At 42.4% G+C, this 26,659-nt stretch overlaps 2 protein-coding genes across 6 annotated transcripts in view; one reads left to right on the top strand and one right to left on the bottom strand.

Moving 5' to 3' along the window:
- The first annotated feature begins 21,830 nt into the window (after nt 1–21,830).
- The window catches only part of SAMD4A (sterile alpha motif domain containing 4A), a 245,799-nt gene continuing 240,970 nt past the window's right edge, over nt 21,831–26,659 (top strand). The window contains exons 1-3 of one of the 5 annotated variants that reach the window (XM_037832669.1): nt 22,103–22,608; nt 22,996–23,147; nt 23,299–23,912. In XM_037832669.1, the coding sequence (XP_037688597.1) occupies nt 23,717–23,912 (196 nt within the window). In that variant the 5' untranslated portion in view covers nt 22,103–22,608; nt 22,996–23,147; nt 23,299–23,716. The other 4 variants (XM_037832667.1, XM_037832671.1, XM_037832670.1 and 1 more) reach the window with 4 other exon arrangements.
- On the bottom strand, nt 22,176–24,479 carry LOC119532638. Its single transcript, XM_037835045.1, has 5 exons — nt 24,467–24,479; nt 24,072–24,174; nt 22,911–23,391; nt 22,554–22,781; nt 22,176–22,451 (listed from the first exon to the last, which is right to left on the bottom strand). Exons 1-5 carry the CDS (start codon nt 24,477–24,479, stop codon nt 22,176–22,178), a joined length of 1,101 nt encoding a protein of 366 aa, XP_037690973.1.

Genomic DNA, 26,659 nt, shown 5'->3' with positions numbered 1-26,659 from the left:
GAGCGTACACATCTCCTCGCCTTTGCAAATGCTGTTCACAAGGCCTGTATCTGTGTTTTAAAACTTTTCTTTGCTCTTCAATGTTTTATTAAGAAAAATTTCAAAGATACAGAAAATTTATGATTATACTCATCACTTGATTCAATATTTGACACATTTGCTTCCTCTATGAATCTATGTATGTTATTTTGCTAAGCTATTTCAAAGTAAGTTACAAATATTGTGACCCTTCATGCAAACACCTTAGCATGGATATCCTTAAAAAAAGATAGTTTCCTTCATAACCACAATACCATTATCACCTCTAACAAAATGAATAATAATTCCCTAACATCAGCTAATTTCCAGTCTGTTCTAGTTTGCTAATGCTGCTGGAATGCAAAACACCAGAGATGGATTGGCTTTCATAAAAGGGGGCTTATTTGGTTACACAGTTACAGTCTTAAGGCCATAAAGTGTCCAAGGTAACACATCAGCAATTGGGTACCTTCACTGGATGATGGCCAATGGTGTCCAGAAAACCCCTGTTAGCTGGGAAGGCGTGTGGCTGGCGTCTGGTCCAAAGTTCTGGTTTCAAAATGGCTTTCTCCTAGGACGTTCCTCTCTAGGCTGCAGTTTCTCAAAAATGTCACTCTTAGTTGCACTTGGGGTATTTGTCCTCTCTTAGCTTCTCTGGAGCAAGTGTCTGCTTTCAACGGCCGTCTTCAAAATGTCTCTCATCTGCAGCTCCTGTGTTTTCATCAAAGAGTCCCTCTTGGCTGTAGCTCCTCTTCAAAATGTCATTCTCAACTGCACTGAGTTCCTTCTGTTTGTCAGCTCATTTATATGGCTCCAGTGATTTAATTTAGACCCACCCTGAATGGGTGGGGTAACACCTCCATGGAAATTATCCAATCAGACTCATCACCCACAGTTGGGTGGGGTGCATTTACATGGAAACACTCTAATCCAAACGTTTGAACTTAATCCCCACTAATATGTCTGCCCCCACAAGATTGCATCAAAGAAAGAGCATGGCTTTTTCTGGGGTCATAATATATACAAACCAATACACAGTCTATGTTCAAAATGTCCCCAATCATCCTCCAAACGTCTTTTACTGCTGTTTACAAGCCTAGATGCAATCAGGGATCACACATTACTTATGATTTTTATGTAACTTTTATCTCTTAATCTAGAATAGTCCTTCAACCATGTTTTTCCAGTTCAATTGTCTTGGAGAATGCCCCTCTTTCTGGATTTGTTTGGTTGTTTCCTCAAGGTGTTATACCTAACATTAAACAAACAAACAAACAAAATCAGAAAAGAATAGTCTCTTCAACAAATGGTGCTGGGGAAACATGATATTCACATGCAAAAGATTGAAAATGGACCCCTACTCTTTTAGTTTCTCCACTGTTAAAACAAAACCATACAAATGGATTGGCTTAAATAATGGCAACTTATTGATTCATGGTTTTAGGAGCTAGAAGGCTTGCTTCCTCCCAGGATTTGTGTTTTCTGGCTGGCTGGTAATGTTGGGGTTCCTTGGGTTTTCTGTCACATGGTAATGCACATGGTAGTGTTTTCTCCTTTCTCTTCTGGATTCCACTGACTTCCATCTTCTGGCTGCTCCCTACAGCTTCTCCTTCTATCTGACTTCCACCCTGCTATAAAAGACTCAAGTAATCCAGATTAAAACCCAACCTGTTTCAGTAGGGCCACTGAAGCAGCCCAGGATTCATATCATCAAGTATGTTTAGGAAACTGCACTGAATCAGCTCTTCAGAGTTGCCTAACTGTGTTTCCCAAACTTGACCAATTCCAATAATAACCTAGAGCATTTGCTAAATATACAGGCTCTCAGGGCTGGGGCCTAGTGAATCAGAATCACCAGGTGAAGGGCCTGGGAATCTGTACACTTAATAAAAAGTGTACAGATTCAGTTAAGTGTACCTTAACTGAAAGTGACATCTTGAAGAGATCTTATTTACAGTAGGTTCATACCCATAGGACCAGAGGTTGGGACCTGAACTGCCCTTTGTGGGGTGATTCAATCCCTAACACCTAAACTAATACCATATATAAAAATTAACTCAAAACAGATAAACAACATATATAAGGGCTAAAACCATAAAATACTTAGAAGAAAATGTAGGAGAAGATCTCTGGGATCTTGTATTTGGCATTGGATTGTTAGATAAGACACCAAAAGCATGAGCAACAAAAGAAAAAATAGATAAATTGGACTTCATCAAATTAAAAATTTTTGTGTATCAAAGAACATTATCAAGAAAGTGAGAAGACCATCTACAGCATGGAACAAATTATTTGGAAAATCTTTATCTGATAAGAGTTTATTATACAGAATATATAAAGAACGCCTACAGCTCAACAACAAAAAGACAAACAACCCAATTTAAAAACGGACAAAGGACTTGAATAGACATTTCTCCAAAGAAGATATACAAATGGCCAATAAGTACGTGAAAAGATGCCCAACATCATTAGCCATTAGTGAAATGCAAATCAAAACAAGGAGATAATAGAGTATATATGAGAACTCTGTATTTTATACATGATTTTTCTGTAAACATACAACTTCTTTAATAATAATTTTTAAAATCCACAAGGAGATACCACTTCATACCCACTAGGATGTGTTTTGTTTTTTTTTAAAGGAGACATAAGTGCTGATGAGAATGTGGAGAAATTGGCACCCTCATTCATTGCTGGTGGGAGTGTAAAATGGGACAGCCACTGTGGAAGACAGTTTTGTGGCCCCCTAATAAGTTAAAAACGGTATTGCTATATGACACAACAATTCCATTCCCAGGTATATACCCCAAAGAATTGAAAACAGGACTCAAACAAATATTTGTACACTGATGTTCATAGCAGCATTATTCACAGCAGCCAAAAGGTGGAAGCAATCCAAGTGTCCATCAACAGATGAATGGATAACAATGTGTGATATAAACATACAATGGAATATAATTCTGCCATAAAAAGGAATGAAATTCTGATACATGCTACAACATGAATGGATAAACCTTGCAAACATTATGCTGAGTGAAATAAGCAAGGCATATGTGGTAGTTTGAGGCTGTGTGTACCCCAGGAAAACATGTTCTTTATTTAATCCATTCCTGTGGGTGTGAACCCATTGCAGGTGGGAACTTTTGGTGAGGCTACTTCAGTTAAGGTATGAAGCACCTCAATCTGAATGGATCTTAATCCTTTTCTTGGAGTCCTTTATTGAAGAGAACGAAATTCAGTTATATAGAGAGAAAGCATGGAAGTAAGAAGTTGAAATCAATGAAACCCATAAGAGAAGGGAGAGAACAGCAGGTACCACTATGTGCCTTGCCATGTGGCAGAGGAGCAACCAGTGTTCAAGAAGAAAACATCACCTTGATGATGTCTTGATTTGGACATTTTCTGGGCCTCAAACTGTAAGCTACAAATTTTCATTGTTTAAGACAACCCATTTCATAGTATCTGCTTTAAGCAGCCTGGGAAACTAAAACAGCATGTAAAGTCAGATACTGTATGATTTCACCTGTAGGACATATCTAGAAATAGCAAATCCATGGAGAGCAGGTAGATTAGAAGTTACCAGGGCTAGGGGGTAGGAGAATAGTGATTTATTGCTTAAACGGCACAGAATTTCTGTTTTGGGTGATGAAAACGTTTTGATGATAGGTGGTATTTGTGGTAGCATAACATTGTAAATTTAATTAATACCACTAAATTGTACACTTAAAAATTCTTAAGGTGACTTCGTCAACTGGTGACATAAGGCATCTCCTGAAAAAGCCGCCCCACAGATTTAGTGAATAAACAGACAAATCCCACTTGCTTAGAATTCTGGAGGATGGTAGAGACTGGAGAAGGACTCCACGAACCCTCAACCGAAGAAAAGGAAAACTCTCAGGTAGAAATTTCTGTCCCAGACCTGCCAGTCTGTTCCCGTTCCCCTCCCCCTCACTAGCTCAGAAGCAGTGGCCCGGGTCCCTCCCACAGTAGGCAAAGATGATAGAGCCACTTTCAGCAGCAAGTTAGAACTCCACGCATATCTGAGCACCAGGACCCAAGTTCACAGAGACCCAGAGCAGAACACAAGCCAATGAGGAGTGTGGAATACAAAAAGGCCCCCAGAATTGCTGGCAAGAACCGTTGTGACCTCACTTAATCCGGTTTCTGTTGGCTGGACCACCTAAACCCAAAATGGACTTTTCTGGATTGACCCCATCTGGTTCCAAGGGTGGGATATCCTACGGGGGAAGAAACCAGAGGCAGAAAAGCCTCATAGAAAAAAAGGTGGGCGGGAGGGGTTAAACTGAACGGCAGTAAGATAGGATGGGTCCCAGAACTGAAAAGTGCAAGGAACATGGGGCACTCAGTGAGGGAGAGAATTTAAACGAATCATAGGAACTGGGGAGAAAAGTCTGCACAGAAACAAATACAACAGATCAAGATTCCCAGAGAAGAAACAAGAAAGGAAGCCTTTTCCTGGAGGTGAAACCATTGCACAAAAAGTGCAGTCTTAACAATTGCACCCCATATTCAGGGCAAGAATCAGATGAAGAGGAGCTGAGAAAATCTGAGCAGTTAAACACAGATTATTCTAAAGGCCTAGAGTAAGTTGGACCAAACATCAAAGAAGAGCCTTAACACAAAGCGAATCAATACTAAAACCCTAGACAAGAGGGAGAAATGGACTTTCAGAGTTAAGACATCAAAATAACCAGATGCCTAGACATTAGTAAAAAATTACAAGCCATACTAAGAAAGAAGACATGGCTCAGACAAGGGAACAAATTAAAACTTCAGAGGAGACTCAGAAGTTGGAACAACTACTCAAAGATATCCAAAAAAATCTCTAAATCAATTCAAGGAGATGAAGGAAAATATGGATAAGGAGCTAAAAGATATTAAGAAAACAATGTGTGAGCATAAAGAAGAATGAGAAAACATAAAAAGAAACATAATACAAATTATGGTGATGAAAGGCACAATAGTTGCGATTAAAAAAACACTAGAGGTAATATTTGTTGCTCTCTAACCAAGGCAGTTGTTGATTTCTTACAAGGCAGTAGGAATGTAGGAGAGTGATTAACCCAAGAATACTTGAATATTTTAGAGGTGGGGAGAATTAGAGCTGCTTCTGTGTCTTATTGGGAAACATAATTTTCTATTTTTAATGTGGAGTGGCCCACATTTTGATATTTTTTTTCATTTTGATAAACATTTTACAGTCTCAAGAAAACTAAGTACTACTAGTATCTGCCTTATTTTCTTGGATTGTCTGGGATTAATTTTTGCTTTAAGAGTTGGATGTGTTTTGCTTTTGTAGTTTGGAATATGATGTGTAATCATGTGAAATCCTCCTTGCTAATTTGCTTTTTGTTTTATGTTTTTTATTTGTTTTGTTTTTGGTTTGCTTTTTGCTTTTCAAGTGCAGACTTAAAATTTATTTTTGCCTATAAACAGAGATCTTTATATGTGTCCATAAATGACAGAACTTTGCCCAGTTATCTTCATTGTAGGAACATAAATCTGTTTCATAAAAATGAACAAATCCATTGTAAGTACCAACTATATTTTTTATAGTTATGTTTGGTAGATTTATTAATCACCATGTTAACGACTTCCTATTCTGTATCAGGTGCTATGCTAGGTATGTCTATGGAAAGAGTATTATTTTATTTCTAAACAAAACAAATCAAAGAAGTTAAAATCTTTCTAAAATTATAAAGGCATTCTCTGATAACTATCTGTTATATTTCTTAGTTCCAAATTCAATGAACCTATATATGAGGACATACGGCTATTATGAGGTTCCTTTGGCATTCCTGGGAGTTAAATAATATCTTTCAACTAAGTAAAGGTTAATAGGCCTATTTGTAGGGGGAAAAAGGCAGCATTGCACATATTTGCTGATACATCACGTCTAATTCACAGTAGAGATGGCCATTTAAACCCTTGCCAAAACTAGGGTTTGCTTGTACTTTCCTAGACAAGACACTAATATCCATTTTAAAACAGAATGGAAATATGTCAATATAATATTCTCATTTTGAAGGCTCCCTACAAGTGAAAGCAGATTTTGTGTCATTTTATTTGGCCTTTGCTTGTCTGTTATATTTCTTTCTGTCATTTTCAGATAAGTATTAGTAGCTAGATTTATTGCTATGGATTTGCAAATATGCCAACTGAGAGAACTAAAATGGTCATGGTGGTGTTTATCAGAAAGAGGAAGAGTACTTAAGATTTTTTATTTATTAAGATATGAAAGGCTTCTACATAAATGCACTGAAATAAAAGCTAAAAAAAAAAAAAAAAAAAAACACCAGAAGGCAAAGTCCAGCTCCATACAACTCTCCGTGGCAGCTGCTGCCAGGAATCTGTCTGTCTGCCAGCATCCCTCTGCCAGCAATTCTGCCACTGTGGAGGACATGAATGAGTATAGCAACGGAGGAATTCATGGAGGGATACAAGATCAATGTGAGCAAGAATCAACAGGATGATGGTAAAATGTTTATTGGAGGCTTGGGGTGGGATATAAGCAAGAAAGATCTGACTGTTTGTCTCGATTTGGAGAGGTTGTTGACTGCACAGTTGAAACAGATCCAGTCGCCGGAAGATCAAATGTATTTGGATTTGTGCTCTTCAAAGATGCTGCTAGTGTTGATGAGGTTTTGGAACTGAAAGAACACAAACTAGATGAGAAATTGATAGATCGCAAAAGGACAAAGGCTTTAACAGGGAGAGAATCCCCCTCCCCCTCAAAAAAAAAAGTTTTTGTGGGTGGATTGAGCCCAGATATTTCTGAAGAACAAATAAAAGAATATTTTGGAGCATTTGGAGAGACTGAAAATATTGAACTTCCAATGGATAGAAACAATGAAAGAAGAGGATTTTGTTTATCACATATACAGATAAAGAGCCAGTGAAGAAATTATGAGAAAGCAGATATCCTCAGATTGGTTCTGGGAAGTGTGAAATCAAAATTGCACAACCCAAGGAGGTATAGAGGCAGCAAGAGACACAACAGAAGGGAGGAAGAGGGGCTGCAGCTGGTGGAGGTGGTGGCACAAGGGCTCGTGGACAAGGTTAGGGCTAAAACTGGAACCAAGGTTTTAATGATTATAATGATCAAGGATATGGAAATTTCCATAGTGCCTATGGTGGTGATCATGACTATAATGGCTATGGCAGATAAGATTCTACTGGGTATAACTTTGGGAACTATGGCTATGGACAGGGATATGCAGACTACAGTGCATATAACAAATATATGCCATGAATACAAGTTCTTAATAAAAGGATGATATATAGGGAAAAATTTGTGATGTAAACTATAGATTGTAGTTAATAGTGCTATTTTAATATTCTTTCATCAGTTATAACAAAGGTACCACACTAATGCAGAGTGTCAGTAATGGGGGGGTATATGGGAATGCTGTATTTCTTACATGATTTTTCTGTAAACCTACAACTTCTCTAATTAAAAAAAAAAAAAATAGGACATATTCCACAGGCCTGTGAATTGGGTGCTTTAAATGAGGTAATCCATGTAAATTGTTTCACACAGTGCTTAGAACATAGAATCTCTTATTAAATGCTGGCTATTACTATTTTTAAAAAATGGTATAATTATTAAAAAGTGCTATCACCATCTCACTGCCCTCCCCTCTACGTGGGACCTGACTCCCAGGGGTGTAAATCTCCCTGGCAACACACGATATGACTCCCGGGGATGAATCTGGACCCGGCAGCGTGGGATTGAGAACATCTTCTTGACCAAAAGGGGGATGCAAAATGAAATGAAATAAAGCTTCAGTGGCTGAGAGATCACAAATGGAGTCAAGAGGTCACTCTGGTGGGCATTCTTACACACTATATAGATAACACTTTTTAGGTTTTAATGCATTGGACTAGCTAGAAGTGAATACCTGAAACTACCAAACTCCAACCCAGTAGCCCTGACTCTTGAAGATGATTGTATAACAATGTAGCTTACAAGGGGTGACAGTGTGATTGTGAAAACCTTGTGGATCGCACTCCCTTTATCTAGTGTATGGATGGGTGAGTAGAAAAATGGAGACAAAAACTAAAGGAAAAATAGGGTGGGATAGGGGGATGATTTGGATGTCCTTTTTTATTTTTATTTTTTATTCTTATTCTGATTCTTTCTGGTATAAGGAAAATGTTCAAAAATAGATTGGGGAGATGAATGCACAACTATATGATGGTACTGTGAATAGTTGATTGTACACCATGGATGACTGTATGGTATGTGAATATATCTCAATAAAGCTGAATTTAAAAAAAGTGCTATTACCAATTGTAACAAATGTTCCACACCAATGCAAGGTGTTGGGGGTGGGGTGGAATCATGTATCTTATGTATGATTTTTCTGTAAACCCACAACTTCTCTAATAAAGAAATTTTTTAAAATATTTAAAATTGTGTATTTTATGTTATGTATATATTATCACAAATTAAAAAAAAACAAACTTTGTGGTATGCATCCTTTTCTATTCTCATGCAAATACAAATATACTTATTTATATTTAAATATAGAGCAACACAGGTTTGTTTGTTCCCTCCCATCCCACATACCCCCTTTTTTTCACTGTTAATCACAATTTAACATTAACTGAACACTTACTATATGCCCTGTGCTATTTAAGAAATTTAAATGTATAAACTCATCTACTCTTCATAACAACAATAAGGTAGGTTTATTACTGATGACACTAAAGCACAAAGTGGTAAATGACTTATACAAGGTCACAGGGCTAGTAAGCGATCAGGCTGGGTTCCAAGACCCATGAAGTCTTCCCTAGAGGTGGCTCTGTCAACCACAGAAATGGGACCGTACCACAGAGATTACTCTACAACTTATATTCTTTTCATTTATCATATTTTTAGACTAATACATATAAATTTGACTCATTCTTTTTTATGCAATTTTACTGAGATATATTCACATACCATACAATCATCCAAAGTGTACAATCAATTGTTCACAGTTATCATCACATAGTTGTGCATTCATCACCACAATCAGTTTTTTGAACATTTTCATTACGCCAAACAATAAGAGTAAAAGTTAAAATAAAAGTAAAAAAGAACACCCAAAACATTTCGTACTCCTATTCCCCTCTATTATTTATTTTTTGTCCCCTTTTTTTCTTCTCATTTGTCCATACACTGGATGTGCCAGTTTGAATGTATTGTGTCCCCCAAACGCCATTATCTTTGATGTAGTCTTGTGGGGCAGACATTTTGGTGCTGATTAGATTTGCTTGGAATGTGCCCCACCCAGCTGTGGGTGATGACTCTGATGAGATATTTCCATGGAGGCGTGGCCCCACCCATTCAGGGTGGGCCTTGATCAGTGGAGCCATATAAATGAGATGACTCAAAGAGAAGGAACTCAGTGCAGCTGTGAGTGACGTTTTGAAGAGGAGCAAGCTTGCTAGAGAGGAATGTCCTAGGAGAAAGCCATTTTGAAACCAGAACTTTGGAGCAGATGCCAGCCACATGCCTTCCCAGCTAACAGAAGTTTTCCAGACGCCATTGGCCATCCTCCAGTGAAGGTACCTGATTACTGATGTGTTACCTTGGACACTTTATGGCCTTAAGACTGTAACTGTGTAGCCAAATATACCCCCTTTTTATAAAAGCCAATCCATCTCTGGTGTTATGCATTCTGCAGCATTAGAAAACTAGAACACTGGACAAAGGGAGTGTGAGCCACCTGGTTTTCACAATCACACAGTCACACTGTATAAGCTATATAGTTAAACGATCATCTTCAGGAATCAAGGATACTGGATTGTAGTTCAACAGTTTCAGGTATTTCCTTCTAGCTATTCTAGCACACTAAAAACTAAAAAGGGGTATCTGTATAAAGCATAAGAATAACCTCCAGAATGACCTCTCGACTCCATTTGAGATCTCTCAGCCACTGAAACTTTGTTTAATTTTTCATCCCCCTTTTGGTCAGGAAGGTTTTCTCAATCCCACGATGCTGGGTCCAGGCTTATCCCCAGGAGTCATGTCCCACGTTGCCAGGGAGTCATGTACCATGTATGGGGGAGGGCAGTGAGTTTCCCTGCCAAGTGGGCTTAGAGAGAGACAGGTCACATCTGAGCAATGAAAGAGGTTCTCTGGGGGTGACTATCTGGCACCATTACAAGTAGGCTTAGCTTCTCCTTTGCAGCAACAATCTTCATAAGGGTAAGCCCCAAGATCGAGGACTTGGCCTACTACAATGGTAGTCTCCAATGCTTGTGAGACTATTAGGAATTTCCCAGGTGTGGAAGTTTAATGTTTCTACATTTTTCCCCAGGCCTCAAGGGGGCTTTGCAAATACTTTTTATTCTCTGCCCAGATTGCTATGGGATGTATCCAGGCTTCACCCTACCCTGTACAAACCAACCAGGTCTCACCCCCTATTCAAAGTTACATGTACTTATGGTGTGTGAATAAACTGACCATACGAGTTAAAATATACAGCATGCTACAGCAAGTATAGATTTTGCACCCAATAAACATCTCTTCCTTTGGTCTTACACAAGTTGAGGTTTTAAAACACAGTCAATATCATCCTTTTCCCTTTAGTCTGGTTTACCTTAGTTCTAATCAAGTCCATTTTGTTCGTATCTCTATTGAAGTCTGATCTCTTTTTCAGCTTTTTAAACATTTGCTGTATAGGGTAATGCTGACATTCACAGCTGCCGAACTTTGGCTCTGAGTCTCAGGTATCACACAGATACCCAAAGTTACAGGGACCGACCAGCTCAGCATTTCAGAATTTAGAGATAACAATTACAACTCATGAACAGATGTGACTGCCATAAGAGCTTACAATCTAGGAACCTTTATCATTAGCTTTCCCTTGATAACCTATGCTCTCAGATTCAACTCTGAGTTTGCACATTATAGTTAGTCCATATTAGTGAGGTATTATAATGTTTGTCTTTTAAATTCTGGCTTGTTTCACTGATGTACTCCTCAAGGTCCATTCACATAGGTGCATACCTCACAACTTTATTTCTTGCCTCTGCTCAGTATTCCATTGTATGTATACACCACAGTTCACCATTTCATTTATCAGTCGATGTACCCTTAGGCCACCACCATCCATGGCAAATTGTGAATATGATTGCCATAGGCACCAGTGTGCAATGTTCACTTATGTCCCTGTTCTCAGTTCTCCCAAGTATATACCCAATAATGGGGTAGCAGGACCATATGGCAACCCCAGCATTAGCTCCCTGTGGAACCCCCACACTGCCCTCCAGCTGGGCTGCGCCATTCTACTTCCCTACCAGCCCAGAATAGGTACATTCCTCTCTCCACATTTTCTCCCACGCTTGTATCCCTCTGTTTATTTTTTAATAGTTTTATTCACACACCATACAATCCACCCTAAGTAAATAATCAATGATTCCCATATAATCCCATAATTATGCATTCACCACCACAATCTCTACGAGGACATTTCCATCTCTTCCCCAAAGAAAGAGGAAAAGGAGAAAAAAAATGAAGAAGAAAAATACAAAAGACAGAAGAAAAATAAAACTAAAATACAATGAAAAGATCAGACAGCATCATCACCACCAAGAATCCCGTATCACTCCCCTTTTTTCCCCTCTTATAGACATTTAGCTTTGGTATACTGTCTTTCTTACAATTAATGGAAGCATCTTACAATGTTACCATTAACTATAGACTCTAATTTGCATTGATTGTATTTTTCCCCATACCATCCAATTTTCAACACCTTGCAATGTTGACATTCATCTGCTCTCCCTCATTTAAAAACATTTTTATATTGACTCATTCTTTTTTACCCTCAACAATTTATTATGAACATTTTCAATCAGAACAGAAAAGTTTAAAGAATTTTATGGTGAATACCCATGTACTCACCATCTAGGTTTTTCAATTAACATTTGCTGTATTTGTTTTATGATATATTAATTTATCTCTCCATCCCTCTATACATCCACCAATCTATCATATTTTTGATGCATTTTATCTAAGTGATTTTTAAAAATAGTTGCATAAAACATTATAATGCCTCACCAATATGGACTAACTACAATGTGTAAATTCAGAATTGAACCTTAGAGCACAGCTTATCAGGGGAACGCTTATTGTAATGGTCCCTAAATTGTAAGCTCTTATACCAGTCATATCTATTCCTGAATTGTAATGGCTATCTCCAGATTCCAAGATGCTGATCCCTTTGTGTATAACCTGATCTATCCCTGGAACTTCAGGTATGGGTGTGAAAGCTGAAACTCAGAGCTAGAACTCAGCAGATATGAATGTCAGGATTAGCACATATAGCAACTGTTAAAAAATCTGAAAAAGAATCCAGACTTCAACTAGAGATATGAATGAAGCAGATGTGGTTAGGACTAGGGCAAATCAGGCCAAAGGGTAAAGGACAATACTGACTACATTTTAAAACTTCAAATTCCATGTGAGACCAAGGGAAGAGATGTTTAGTTGGTGCAAGATCTATATTTCCTATAGAAATATACACACAGTTCATTCAAATACCATAATTACATGCAACTTGTAATAGGAAGTGAGACCTGCTAGGTTTGCATAGGTTAGTGTGAAATAGTGACATATCCCAAAGTAATTTGGACAGAGAATAAGAATATATATGCAGGGCCCAACTGAGGAGCTGGGGGGAAATGCAGAGGTGTTGGGCTTCCTCACCTGGATTGTTGCCGATGTTCTCATAAACATTGAGGACTGGCGGTCTGATGTGCCAAGCCCTCTATCAGAGACTTGCCCTTATGAAGCTCGCTACTGCAAAGAGGAGGCTAAACCTGCTTATAATTGTGCCTAAGAGTCTCCCCCTGAGTGCCTCTTTTTTTCTTAGATGTGGCTTTCTCTAGCTAAGCCAACTCAGCAGGTGAACTCACTGCCCTCCCCACTATGTGGGTCCTGACTCCCAGGGGTGTAAATCTCCCTGGCAATGCGGGATATGACTCCAGGGGATGAATCTGGACCTGACATCATGGGATTGAGAACATCCTCTTAACCAAAAGGGAGGTGTGAAATGAAACAAAATGGCTGAGAGATTCCAAATGGAGTCAAGAGGTCACTCTGGTGGGCATTCTTATGCACTATATAGATAACACTTTTTAGGTTTTAATATATTGGAATAGCTAGAAGTAAATACCTTAAACTATCAAACTCCAACCCAGTAGCCTTGACTTTTGAAGATGATTGTATAGCAATGTAGCTTGCAAGAGGTGACAGTGTGATTGTGAAAGCCTTATGGATCACACTCCCTTTTTTCCAGTGTATGGATGAATGAGTAGAAAAACTGAGGAAAAAAAAGCTAAATGAAAAATAGGGCAGGAGGGGGGGGTGTGTTTGGGGTGTTGTTCTTTACTTTTATTTTTTATTCTTATTTTCACTTTTTCTGGTACAAGGAAAATGTTCAAAAAATAGATTGGGGTGATGAATGCACAACTATATGATGGTAATTTGAACAACTGATTGTACACTTTGGATGACTGTATGGTATGTGAATATATCTCAGTAAAATTGAATTTAAAAAAAGTTAATCTGATAAAACAAACAAACAAAAAATAGGTGCATAAAATTCATAATCCACCTGTGGATGGGTATTATATGTTTTGCTATTACAAACAACGCTAAAATTAACCTCCTTGTATTTAGATTTACATCATTATAGTAATAGTATTTTTATTTCAGTAGGACAGACCCCAAAAAGAGGGATTACCAGGAAAAAGAATATGCCTAACTTTAGTAGCTACTGTTAGATCACGTTCCACTAGGATACTGCCACTAGCAAAGTCTGGAAAGGTCTGCATTTCTTCTCCTTATTTTATCTTATTACCACTAGAAGAAATATGGATGGAAAATGTATAAACATGGTCTTCTGGATATTTTTATTGGTATGAACAATATCTAGACATCTTGGACCTCTTTGAATGTTATCGATGTTTACAAGACTGCCCATCTCTGTTGAAATGATTCATCCAGTGAACACAAGCTCAAAAGGCATCAGATCCACAGCATCTTCCTGAGATTCCTGGCAGGACTACTGCCTACTCTAGTGTCCCTCAACACTGTGTGTTGCCTCTTGTGGTGGTTTGAAGCTGTTTATACACCAAGAAAAACACGTTCTTAAATCCAATCCATTCCTGTTGCTGTGAACCCATTGTATATGGGAACTTTTGATGTGGTTAAGTTCTATTACTGGAGTACTTATAAGAGAATGAAATTCAGATACACAGAGAAAGCCCTGGAAGCAAGAAGCTGAAAGCAACAAAACCTGGAAGAGAGGAAGAGAACAGCAGACTCATCACGTGCTTTGCCATGTGGCAGAGAAGCCAAGCATCACCAGCAGTGGGTCTTTGGGAAGAAAGCATCACCTTGATGATGCTTGATTTGGACATTTTCCTGGACTCTACCCATAAGCAAATAAAATTCTCATTGTTTAAGCAGAATCATTTCATGGTGTTTGCTTTGAAGCAGCCTAGGAAACCAAAACACTTCTCCTTAGGCACACTTTATATTATACCTTTAAGTGAACTGTGTGTGACTTTAGGCTCCCCACTGGAGACTGAAGACACCATGCCTCCTCTTCTATCTTTGTATCCTCTATTTGCCTAACACGGTGATTTACACTCAATAAATACTTCTTGTTGAATGAATCAGTGAATGAAATGTGGGAGAGAAGTCCAGAAAAGCAGACAGTGACCAAATCCTGGAGTCTGTATGCCAGGTCAAGGACCATGTAAAGTATTCAGTGGCTATTTGGAAATCACAGAAAGTGTCTGAGCTGGGAAGGGGAAAGATCAGAGCTGTGGCAGGGAGACAGAGTAATAAGGATAGGACAAGATCCAGGTAGGAAGCAAAACAGGTGCACAAGCAATTCTTGGGAGTTGAAGACCTAGGTTTTAAGGTGAGGTTTCTTTTAAACACTTTGTAAATTTAATTCTAGTCAGTAATACTGAGCTCATGAAGTATTTTGCTTTCTTTAACTTTTTTATGTTATAAAAATTATAAAATTTAGAAAACAAGATAATAATCTCAGTAATCCTACTGCCCAGTGAAAATCATCAGTAGTTAACATTATGGTATAAATCTTTTCAGACCTTTTCCTATGCAAAACTGTGTATTTCCATTCCTATGCAAAACCTATATATTATGGTTTCTATATATCTCTATATTGCCTTTATATATTAAATAAATATAAATATACCATGTATATAATTATCACATGGGCTTTTATGTTAGCTAGAAGACATCATCTATCTTCAACATTGCATCTTGAGGACCTTGCATAGAATAAATGCTCAATAAACATTTATCAAATTATTAATGAATGATTATTATTCCTTGCCATTTACCTTTATGTGGAGATTATAATACTTGTGGTAATTCATAAATCAAATAATTAAAGAATAGTTCTAATGTTTCTATATCCAATGCATTTCCTCTTTATCTTATTACTGCTACAAGAAATATGGATTTAAAATATACAGGTATGGGCTCCTCAGGAGGCCTTATTGATATGAACAATAGCTAGACATTCTCTTATGCATGATATATAAATATGACACTGATTTACCTGGAATTAGTAATCTTTGAAACATGTGAACGTTTGAGTTATTTGATCAAAAGTATTATTCACTAAGCAAACACCAATTTCTCTCCTTCCCAGATTCTAGGGAGGAGAAAAGCAAAATAATGTTGAGAATGTTAATTCATTTGATAATCTCATCAGTCTTTTCATCATACAACGTATTTTTGGTTCACTAGTGTATACTCAGCACAAAGCCCAGTACCTGGCACGTAGTATGCGCACAATAAGTATTTTTCAAAAGAATAAATAGGAATATAACAGACATATTCGTATTTCCTTTATTCCCTATTTTCATTCCTTTTCCCAGGGATGTGAATATTTAGCACTTGTTAGCCACTTCTCAATTATCCGTAATAACTGGGTACAGGTTCATACAGGAAAAATCCACATTAATACAAAAACATATATTTAGCTGATAGTTATACTTACCTTCTTTCAGTGTTAGAATTTCCCTCTCTGTGGGGAGTAGTGAAGCAGCATCACTAGGTTTTTATCTTTATACACTTCCTCGTCAGGAAAAAACCCAGAGACAAGTTTTGCAAAATGCTGTTTTGCAAAATTCCAGAAATGGATTGGCTTTTATAAAGGGGATTTGTTAGGTTACAAATTTATAGTTCTAAGGCCATAAAAGTGTCCAAATTAAGGCATCAACAAGAGGATACCTTCAGTGAAGAAAGGCCAGTGGTGTCTGGAACACCTCTGTTAGCTGGGGAGGCTCCTGGCTAGCGTCTGCTCGTCCTTTGCTCCCTGGTTCTGGTTTCAAAATGTTTTTCTCCAAAATGTCTCTGGGCTTCTGTCTCTCTTAGCTTTTCTCTCTCAGCCTCTGTGCATCCTTGCTTGTTCTCCCAGGGTATTTCTGTGGGTCCTGTCTTAGCTTCTCCGGGGAAAACTCTGGGCTTCATCTTTTAACAACTTCTCCAAACATCCTTCCTGTCTGCATCTCCAATTGTTTCCAAGCATCTGGGCTTGTGTCGGCTCTTAGCTTCTGCTGGGGCAAACACTGGACAGCTTCTCTACAAAATGTTTCTCTCAGCTTCTCTGAGCTCCTTCTCTCCATGGTTCTCTTAAAGGACTCCAGCAAACTAATCAAGACCCACCCTGAATGGGTGGGTTCACACCTCCATGGAAATAATTTAATTAAAAGTATCACCCATAGTTGGGCGGGTCACACTTCCATGAAAACATTCAATCAGAAGTTTCCACCCAACAAGATTGGATTAAAAGATCATGGCCTTTCTAGGGTCCAGAACAGTTTCAAACTGGCACATTTCACCCCTTGGTTCCCCAAAAGACACGTTCTTTCCAAATGCAAAAATACATTCATTCCATTATAGACAAGTACAAAGTTTTATCAAAATCTGTTACAGGCGTGGTTTGTCCTAAAGGCAACATTCTCCTCAGCCTATCGACCTGTGAAACTCAGAACAAGTTATCTGCTGCCAATATACAAAGGAAGGACAGTCATAGGATAAATGTTCCTATTACCATAGGGAGAAATGGAAAGAAAAACAGGGTTCATGGGACCAAAACAATTCCTAAAACCCGCAGGGAAAACTTCATTAGATTCAGTCTGAGAGTCATTCATAGAATGACATTTTATCCTCGGGGCTTGAGACAGTGGCAGCCCCGTACTTTTCAAAGGCTTATGCAGTGGCCTTGCTTTCTCCAAACACTAGGGTGATTGCTCCAACACATCCAAGTATTGGGGAGACCACCTTGTTCTTGGCTCCTCCCTCCTCAAACATCTGGGTAGCACCCAGACTCTCTACCATTTCCAGAGCATATGCTTAGCCCCTTCAGAACACTGAGGTGGTGGCCCAATCCCTGGGGAATGTGCTCTTTCCCTCTCTGAGGCCTGGGCTGGCAGTACTCTTCCTGGACATCGAGGCAGGTCTGCCCTCTGCCTCTGGGGAAAACTCACCTTTATCACATGCATGGCTGGGTCTGCTTTCCTGGCCTGAGATTTCTTGGCTTCAGACCTTGGCTTCCATGGTTCCACCTTTGAAGAAATTTTTCCTTCCATCTGTCCCTTTTCTGTCCCTTTTAATCCAGATTGGCAGAGGTTCCATTTATACAGATCTCACAAAAATTTTTTTGGCTTCACATACAGTATACAGGGGTCAAAACCATCAGACAGTATGACTTTCCACAAATCCTTCCTGGATAACTCTATCTGGAATCCTGGCTTGTACTGAAATGGCTGTCGGGTTCCATGTTTAGTTAAATTCTCACGTGAGGCAATATCTTCAGGGGTATCATTTTCTGGAAGCCCAGAATTTTCCAGAACATCAATTTCTGATTTCTTTGTATCCAAGAGTTCAGTTCTCAACTTATCTCTTTCCTTTCACATTTAACTATAAGGTTCAAGGAGAAGTCAGGCCACACTTTCGATATTTAGTGTCAAAATCTCTTCAGTTAAGTATCCCAGCTCACTGTTTCCAAATTCTGCCTTCCATCCAACACCAGGACTCAATTTTGCCAAATTCTCTGCCACTTTAAAACAAGGACTGCCTTTCTTCCAGTTGGCAATGACACGTTCACTATTTCTGTTTAAGCCCTCACCAGAAGTATCTTTAGAGTCCATATTTCTACCAACAGTCTCTTTCAAAGCAATCTAGGCCTTTTCTATCAAGCCCTGCACAATTCTTCCAGAATCTTTCCCTTATCCATTTAAAAATCCATTCCAACATATTTAGTATTTGTAAACTAGCAGCACCCCACTTCTCTGGTAACAAAATCTGTTACAGTTTGCTAATGATGCTGTTATGCAAAATACCAGAAATGGATTGGCTTTTATAAAGGGGACTTATTAGGTTATAAATTTATAGTTCTAAGGCCATAAAAGTGTCCAAATTAAGGCATCAACAAGAGTATACCTTCACTGAAGAAAGGCTGGTGGTGTCTAGAATACCTGTGTTAGCTGGGAGTACATGTGGCTGGTATCTTCTGGTCCTTTGCTCCAAGGTTTTGGTCTCAAAATGTCTTTCTCCAAAATGTCCTGGGCTTCTGTCTCTTTTAGCTTCTGTCTCTCAGCCTCTGGGCATCCTAGGTTGTTCTCCCATGGTGTTTCTTTCTAAGCATCTGGCTGTCCTCTCTTAGCTTCTCCAGGTGTTCCAGTTTGCTAATGCTGCTATTTTGCAAAATATCAGAAATGGATTGGCTTTTATAAAGGGGGTTTATTTTGTTACAAAGTTACAGCGTTAAGGCCATTAAGTGTCCAGGTAAGGCATTAATGATAGGGTACCTTCACTGGAGAAAGGCCACTGGCATCTGGAAAGCCTCTATTAGCTGGGAAGGCACATGGCTGGCATCTGCTTGTTCCCAGGTTGTGTTTCCAAACGGCAGTCTCCAAAATGTCTGCGTTAGCTTCCAGCTGGCTGTCTTCAAAGTGTCTGTCTCAGCTGTAGCTAGCTATGCGCTCCTTCTGTCTGAGCTTTTATAGGGTTCCAGTGAACTAAACAAGGCCCACGCTGAATGGGTAGAGCCACACCTCCACGGAAATTATCTAATCAGAGTTATCACCCACAGTTGGGTGGGTCACATCTCCATGGAAAAAACCTAATCCAAAGGTTCCAACCTAATCAGCACTAATACTCTGCCTCCACAAGATTGCATCAAAGATAACGGTGTTTTGCGGGCCATAATACATCCAAACTGACAAACCAGGGCTCCTCTATTAACTTCTCTGGGGCAAACTCTGGGCTTCATCCCCTAACTTAGCATCTCCAAACATCCTTCCCGTCTGCATCTCCAATGTCTCCAAGCATCTGGCCTTGTGTTGGCTCTTAGCTTCTCCCAGGGCAAACTCTGGATTCATATCTTAACTTCTCTCCAGAATGTCTCTCTCAGCTTCTCTGAGCTCCTTCTCTCCATGGCTCTCTTAAAGGACTCCAGTAAACTAATCAAGACCCACCCTTAGTGAGTGAGTTCACACCTCCATGGAAATAATTTAACCAAAGGTCTCACCTATATTTGGGTGAGTCACATCTCCATCAGAAGGTTCCATCCCACAAGATTGGATTAAAAGATCATGGCTCTTCTAGGGTCCATAATAGTTTCAAACCTACACACGAGGGAAATCAAAAGCAAAGGAGACTTGTAACTCATGTCATGTTTACCCTTGTATTTCTCAGCCTATGAAGGGTGTCCTGAACAGTAAGAGCTCAAAATTAAATTAAATCAAGATCTTTTCCTAGGTCAAAGAACTTCACTCCTCCAGTAGATGGCAATATTTTCTTTCTTCAGCATAAGTAAAATTGTTGAATATTTGCAAGGTTTTTTTGTTTTGTTTTGTTTTTTGTTTTACTATTCATTTTGGAAGCTGCAGGTGACAGTAAATAGGTTAACAAAGATTATGTTTCTTTTACTTTACTTAAAAAAAAAAAGAAATCACTGGTTGGGGGCACTTTCAAAAGCCCCAGATGGGGCGGGACAAACATCTGCCTTGGCTGCAGTTTGTAGCAAAGTATGTAGGGAAATATGCCGTACTCTAATTCTAGCCCCATGCCCCACAAGTTATTACTAAGGACTAGCTAATTGATAATGATGTCTTAGAGAAAATGAGACATCAAGCTTGTCTGCCTTTATAGTAATAAATAAAACAAAAGAAAATAAAACTGTGGCTCCAGAATTCTTATTTTCTAAACAGGGCAGAATATTTATGAAATTATTTATGCAGTTATTTTTTTCTGACTGGTTAATAGTGAACTTTTTTTTTTATTCACACACCCAATTTTAATGTTAACATTTAAGTTTTTTATAGCTCAACCAGAGCTTCCAATACGCTAACAGATGGTTAGGTGATGTCACATGTCTGACACAACCTAAAGCAGCAGAAACTAGACTTGAGGAAAGGAAGAAAGGATTGCAGATGCTTGGAGAAGAAAGAACGAAGTGTCAATAAGTGGAATAATATCTCAGATACCTTATCTTCAAAATACTATATTGGGGAGAATACATGCATTTCACTGATCTCTCAGAAATATTCTTTTATAAACAAACCTTCAAGTTGCTGGAGAAAATGTTTGAGGGCACAGTGTTTTTACCGAACACACGGAGATAGCCTAGATTTGGCCATCAAGTCTAACTAAACATTCAATTTACATCTGAAGGTACAGTGATTTTTAGGTTTTAGGGCATTTGAAACCAATCCTCAACTTTCGGGACTAGCCAGGCCAGCCCACCGAGCCGCTCGGCCTCCGGCGCCGCACCCTTGCGTGCGCCACCGCGCTGCTCTAGCCTTTGAAGCCCCCTGTTCGGCTTTGGTTCAGCGTACTCTTCAGGTGGAGGTAAAAGCGGCCGGGCCCGACGACTCTGACGTGCTTACAGGTGGCCTCGCCCCGCCTCCATGACCCCCAAGGCGACACTCGCCTTGGCTTCAGGCACCAAGCCGCGGTCAACGCGCCGGGCCTCCCTCCGGTGTGGACCCCAGAAATGTGGCCGCTTCCTCAAGGGTAGAGCGAGGTCCAGGAAGGGCGCGGGCCCGGCCGCCAGGCCGCCAGCAGAAGCAAAGGACGTCCAGGGCTCAATCCCGGCCGAGGGGTGGTTAGGCCAAGGCAGTGTCTGGCATTTTTCGAGTTCCACGGACAAGGGCCGCACGGAGCCCAGAGACCCGGGACGTCCAGCCCCCCCCCCAAAAAAAACCCGAATAACTGCCCCTCGCCCTCCTAAGCCCTCCGCGCCGGCGACCTCCAGATGTCGTCCCTGCCCCCAGCGGCAGTGACCCCAGATCGCCGCCGCCCGCGGGCAACTCAGTTCTGTCCCTGCCTGGCCCCAGCAGAGCCAAGGGGTCACCCGAGTCGGCGAACCACATTCCCAAGGACGAGCAGCCGGTGGCAGCACCGCCCCCGCCCGAGTGCCCTCCGGGTTCCCTCCTGCCTAGGCTTCGGTGGCCTGATAGCCCCGGCCCCTCCTGAACGCGCTGGCGACATGGGGCAGGAATTCACTCCGACCCCTCCCCTTTCCCAAACTTCTTCCCTCCGCCCCGAGATTCCTCCAACCCGACCCCTCTGCGCCATCCGGCTCCTCCCTCCCCGCTCCTTTCCCCCCTTCTAGTCCCCACTCAGGAATCCGTCCCCCGCCCTCCGTCGGGTCCCGGGATCCTCCCCCTACTCCCTCGTGCCGCCGCCGCCTCCCGGGTTCCTCTCCCCCCGCTCGGGCGCTCCCTGCCAAGCCCATGATGTAATGGTGTATGTTAATCAGTAGCATGTGGGGAGCTCCGGCTCCGGCGGCTCAGTCCTCCGCGAACCGACACTGGAGACAGCAGCGGCGGCGGTGGCCGCAGCTCTGAACCGCAGCGCCGCACTCCCGCAGCGCCGCTTGCCCCGACGGCATGGCCCGCGGCCTGCGCTCCGGGTGCCCCCAACCCCGCTGAAAGCTGCAGCGGCCCCGGACCCGCGCGTGGGGCCCCAAGCCGCCCAGATGAGCCGCGCCGAGGTGAGCGCCCCCTTCCTTCCGCCCCCGGGGGAAGACCTGTCGGTCACTGGGTCTCCTTCTCGCGGGACTTCCCCTTCTGCCCAAGAAGTTCTAGAAGCCGAGAAGCGAGGTGCTGGGAGCGAGCCGCCCCTTGAGGGTTGAGCTGCCGTTCTCCCCCTCTTCACCGGTGTTCACCCGGACCCGAGTAGGACTTGGGGAGCCCCCGAAGCCGAACTTTTTTTTTTTTTTTTCCGGCCGTTTGGGGGCGTGTGCCGGCGGCGCAGAGCCGCATTCCCCGCGGAGCCGCCCTGCCAGCGGAGGGAAGCAGCCCTGCGAGTTCGGGCTGCCCTGGCGCTGCGCACGCCCCGGGGCAGTGTCGCCTTCGGCCTGGGATGCACCGGCGAGGCGTGGGCCCGATAGACCTGCCCGTAGGCGACTGCGGCTACGGCGGGGGCAGGATGCCTAGAATACACACTCTCGTACACATACGCTCACGCACACATCTGATCGCTCCGGGTGAAGCGGACCCTCGGAGACCTCCCGGGTGGGTTGAAGCGGCGCTGCGCTGCGCGAGGGAGTCGGGACTCCGAGCTGCGCCGCCGCCTGCTGGGCGCAGAGCTTTGGGTGGGGAGAGTTTATTTTTGTCTCGAGCTGCTGCCGCGGCTGCTCACGGCCTAAATCCAGAGGGGCGCCTGGCGGTGGAGATGCTCGCTGTTGCTGTAGATGGAGCTGCAGCCGCTAGGCTGCTTCTTCGGGAGGAGGTGGAGGAGGAGGAGGAGAAGGGGAGGAAGGAACTCGGGCTGCCGCTGCCTCCGCCTCTGCTTTGCATTAGGCTCCCCCTCCGACCCCGCCCCCGCGCCCGCACCCCTTCTCAACCGCATTGCAAGTTTTCGGCGCGGTGAAGATCTGTTGCTGGTGCTGTCGTTCGCAGGCACAGACCCGGAGGCCACCCCGGGTGCGGCGTGCGGGGAGCACCACCCGTTCGCAGCGGCAGCAACAGGAAGCTTTGGGGTCCCCTCCAGCACCTGGGAAGGAGGCTTTTCGCCATTCCCTGGACGGGAATAGCTCATCTCCCGCATCCGGGTGCGGAGGGGGCAGCTGGCATTTGGGGGAACCGAACCTCCCGCGAGCAGCCCTCCCTCCCCCCCGCGCCCGGGGACCTTCGGATGCACTCATCCCCGGGCGCGCGCCCTTGCTGGCCCAGGTCTCACTGCAGCCCTTTCTCTCCTTCCAGTGGTGATCGCCGCTCGGAAATGCGGGTGTGAAGGGTCCGAACTGCCGCCCAGCGGGAGGAGACCCCGGGACGTCAAAACTCACCATCCCGGAGCTGCGAGAAGGGGGAAAAACAGAGTATTCATCATTCAGTTGTGTGCCTTGTGGGGATTAAAAAAAATAGTTATTTTTTAAAAAGAAATATTTCCGTCTGTCATCCTCTCTGGGGAAATCAGCCAGAACCACCAGAACGTAACTGAAACCAGACGAAAGAGGCAGGAGTCGAGGCAGCATACCTGCAGCGTCCGGGCACCAGAACCACCTTGAAACAGGAAAGCGTCTCCGGCGGCCGCGGAGCTGGGGCTCCGCTAAACTTTGGGGCGGGAGGGGCGGGCTGGGGTGCCGAGGGGGCTTTTTAGACCGAGGGCAGCCCCCTAACCATGATGTTTCGTGACCAGGTTGGGGTGCTGGCGGGCTGGTTTAAGGGCTGGAATGAGTGCGAGCAGACTGTTGCGCTGCTGTCGCTGCTCAAGCGCGTGAGCCAGACCCAGGCCCGCTTCCTCCAGCTCTGCCTGGAGCACTCGCTGGCCGACTGCGCCGAGCTGCACGTCCTCGAAGGCGAGGCCAACAGCCCGGGTAAGTGCGCACCGCCGCCGCCACCCGATTCCCAGCTTCCCCGCCTGGGGCCTGGGCCCCGCCCCCGCCAGCGCTCCGCGGGCACCCGGACGACGCGAGCCCCCCAGGGCCCCAGGCTTCCTTCTCCACCCCTTTCCCTGGTCCCCGCCGCCTGCTTACCACCGCTGGCCGCTTTGGTTTTTGCCCACCGTGTACTCCTTCAGTCCTTTTCGTGAGGTAGCTAGGGTGGCATGAATGATTGATGTTTCTCTTATGCAGTTGCCTGGGAAATAAGTAAGTCAGGTCACGTAGAGTCTGGATTTTCTGGGCTTTTTTTTTTCCCTCCTTTTGGGCAGTGTGGCTCGCGGGACTTCCGCAACACATGAGGAAGCCCGGGAATGCCCTTCAAAAGCCAGTTTTTGATAGAGCTATATGAGGGATATATGAAAATCCAAATTTTAAATTTATTTACCCCTATGCATAGTCTGGTATTAGAGCTCTGTCTTCAGAATAATATGTAGGTGACACTTCAGACTATTAAAATGACATTTGCAGTATGCATATTATGTGGTTACGCTTATCCGTCATGACGTTATCAGTACTGAATTTAGATAAAAGGTCTTGTAGAAAGAGCAGGCATGAATTGAGGACCTTAAAGCTTTCTGTTAGGAAACTTTATTGAATATAGCAATTGCTTCTTACTACCTAGCTAGTATGTACACACACCTCAACTAGTATAGAAAGTGAATATACTTGAAAGGTTCAGCAGTTTGCCATTTGCTAGCGTGGGTAGTATCCGACTGAAATTCTATCCTGCGGGGTGGGGGATGCTGAGGGTGGGAGAAAGGTCTGCCAGTTGTGATTTTGGATAGGAAAAAATTCTTTCGGCCATGCTGCAGCAGAGGAGTGAACAGAGCCCCCGGTGTTTACACAGAGAAAAGAATGCAGGGTCCTCTCTTCCAGCTGTTCCGTGTTAGAACCGAGAGGCTGAAAGACTGCAGAGATCTGGGCTGCCATTTGATGACAAGGTCCAGTCCTGGGCAGCGTTGTCTGGGGGACCCTAAAGTGAGTGTGCCTTCTGGACAGTGAGAGGAGGGCCGGCCTCCTTGCTGGTGCAGTGCTCATGATGATGAAAACACTAGAATGGGTTGTTTTCCATATATAGAGTCGAAGACTGGAAGTGACTGTTAGAAATCCTCAGTCCTTTTCTTGACCAGACAGGACTGCACCCAAAGGATCCTGTGCTGCCAAGTATGGAGGGCCATACCAAGGGAGATTCCACAGGCCCTGCTAAGATTCAGAGCGTGACGCTTGGTTACTCACAAGTCCAGCAGTAGCAGGGCCCCTTCAGTTAGTTCAGTTCCACATTTATAAATAGCTGAAGGGCCAGCCTCCTTCCAAAGGGTGTGGAAGCATGATGAAGATATCTGATGATCCAGTCCTTTTGCTTCCTCCTTAATGGGACGGGGCAGCTTCTTTGGTGGCTTGGTTCACCTTGGTTTTGCTTTCTCAGGTTTGCCTAACAAGATTATAGAAACTTGTGCATTTTATACAATGCAAAGAATTTAAGTCCGGTGATTTATGTTGAATGCTTGACTTCAGTGCTTGCAGGGCGTGTTTGAGATAATGATAATTTTTAGCTTACTAAAATGTTGGAGTAACATTTTTTCCCTTTGAGTGAAGGAGACGACTTTTTTTAATACAGCCCTAATCAGGTTAGTAAGTAAACAATTAAATGTATGGTATTCAAAAGTAGTTGCTTAGTTTAAAAATGTAATTTAATAAAAAAAAAAACTGAACTTATGTGTGTTTTCCAAAATCATTCAGTAATTTTTCCCTTAAAAGCTTTTTTTGTCATACTTATTTGTAAAAGGTACCTACCTGTTCATGCTGCTAAGTGGTGTAGGTGTACAAAATACAAAACCAGTATGAAAAGATAGGGACCATTTTTGAGTTTCTGGATTAATCTTTCAACCTAGCCATTTACCTGCTTGCAAACTTCTGCACTTGATTTGTTGTGTGGCCGGGACAGGAATTCATTAGTGAGCTCATATCATGGTTTGGTTTACTTTTGGAGTGTGGAATCATAAGGAGCACCAAGGTTTGTCCTAATGTACCGAAGTCTGAACTGTGGCTCTCTGCATATATGGAACCTAGCCAAGAATGAGAAAGTGGGGCAAAAGGCCCATTTAGCAACCAGAATAGATGGCATAATGTTGGGGAGACTCCTTCACATCCTCTCTCAGAACATACTTTTAGCCTAGACACAATCCTAACATACTCTTTTAATTTAAAAAATAATCCCTAGCATATTAGGGGTAGCACATACAGAACGGAGTGAAGGACTGCTATAATGAGCAGTGAAAAATGACCCCTGACAGCCTGACATCTGGGAAAGAGACAGAAAAACTATAACTTTAGACACTGGGAGGAGGGAAGGAGCCATGAAGGCTTGAGAATAATAGGGTCGAAACTCTCATTGCTTGGGAATATTAGGGTTGAAACCCTCTATCAACCCTGCAGGCATCACTCTGTAATAATATAAACCAATAACTGCTATTTACAATTAATGATACAAAAAATACGTTTTAAAATACACTCTTTAAGAAGGCAGAGGAATATGTAAAATATTTTATGATAACATAATAAACCACCAAAGTTATTTTAGTATGTAAAGCTTTTACCCATTCAGAAAACTAGGCTGTTCAGAATGACTCATTCGTTGGATGGCTGAGATTTCCAATACCAAAACCACCATGAATCACTTA

This window comes from Choloepus didactylus, chromosome 4 (genome assembly GCF_015220235.1).
Source record: "Choloepus didactylus isolate mChoDid1 chromosome 4, mChoDid1.pri, whole genome shotgun sequence".
Lineage (NCBI taxonomy): Eukaryota > Metazoa > Chordata > Mammalia > Pilosa > Megalonychidae > Choloepus > Choloepus didactylus.
This window is presented reverse-complemented; position numbering and strand designations above follow the sequence as displayed.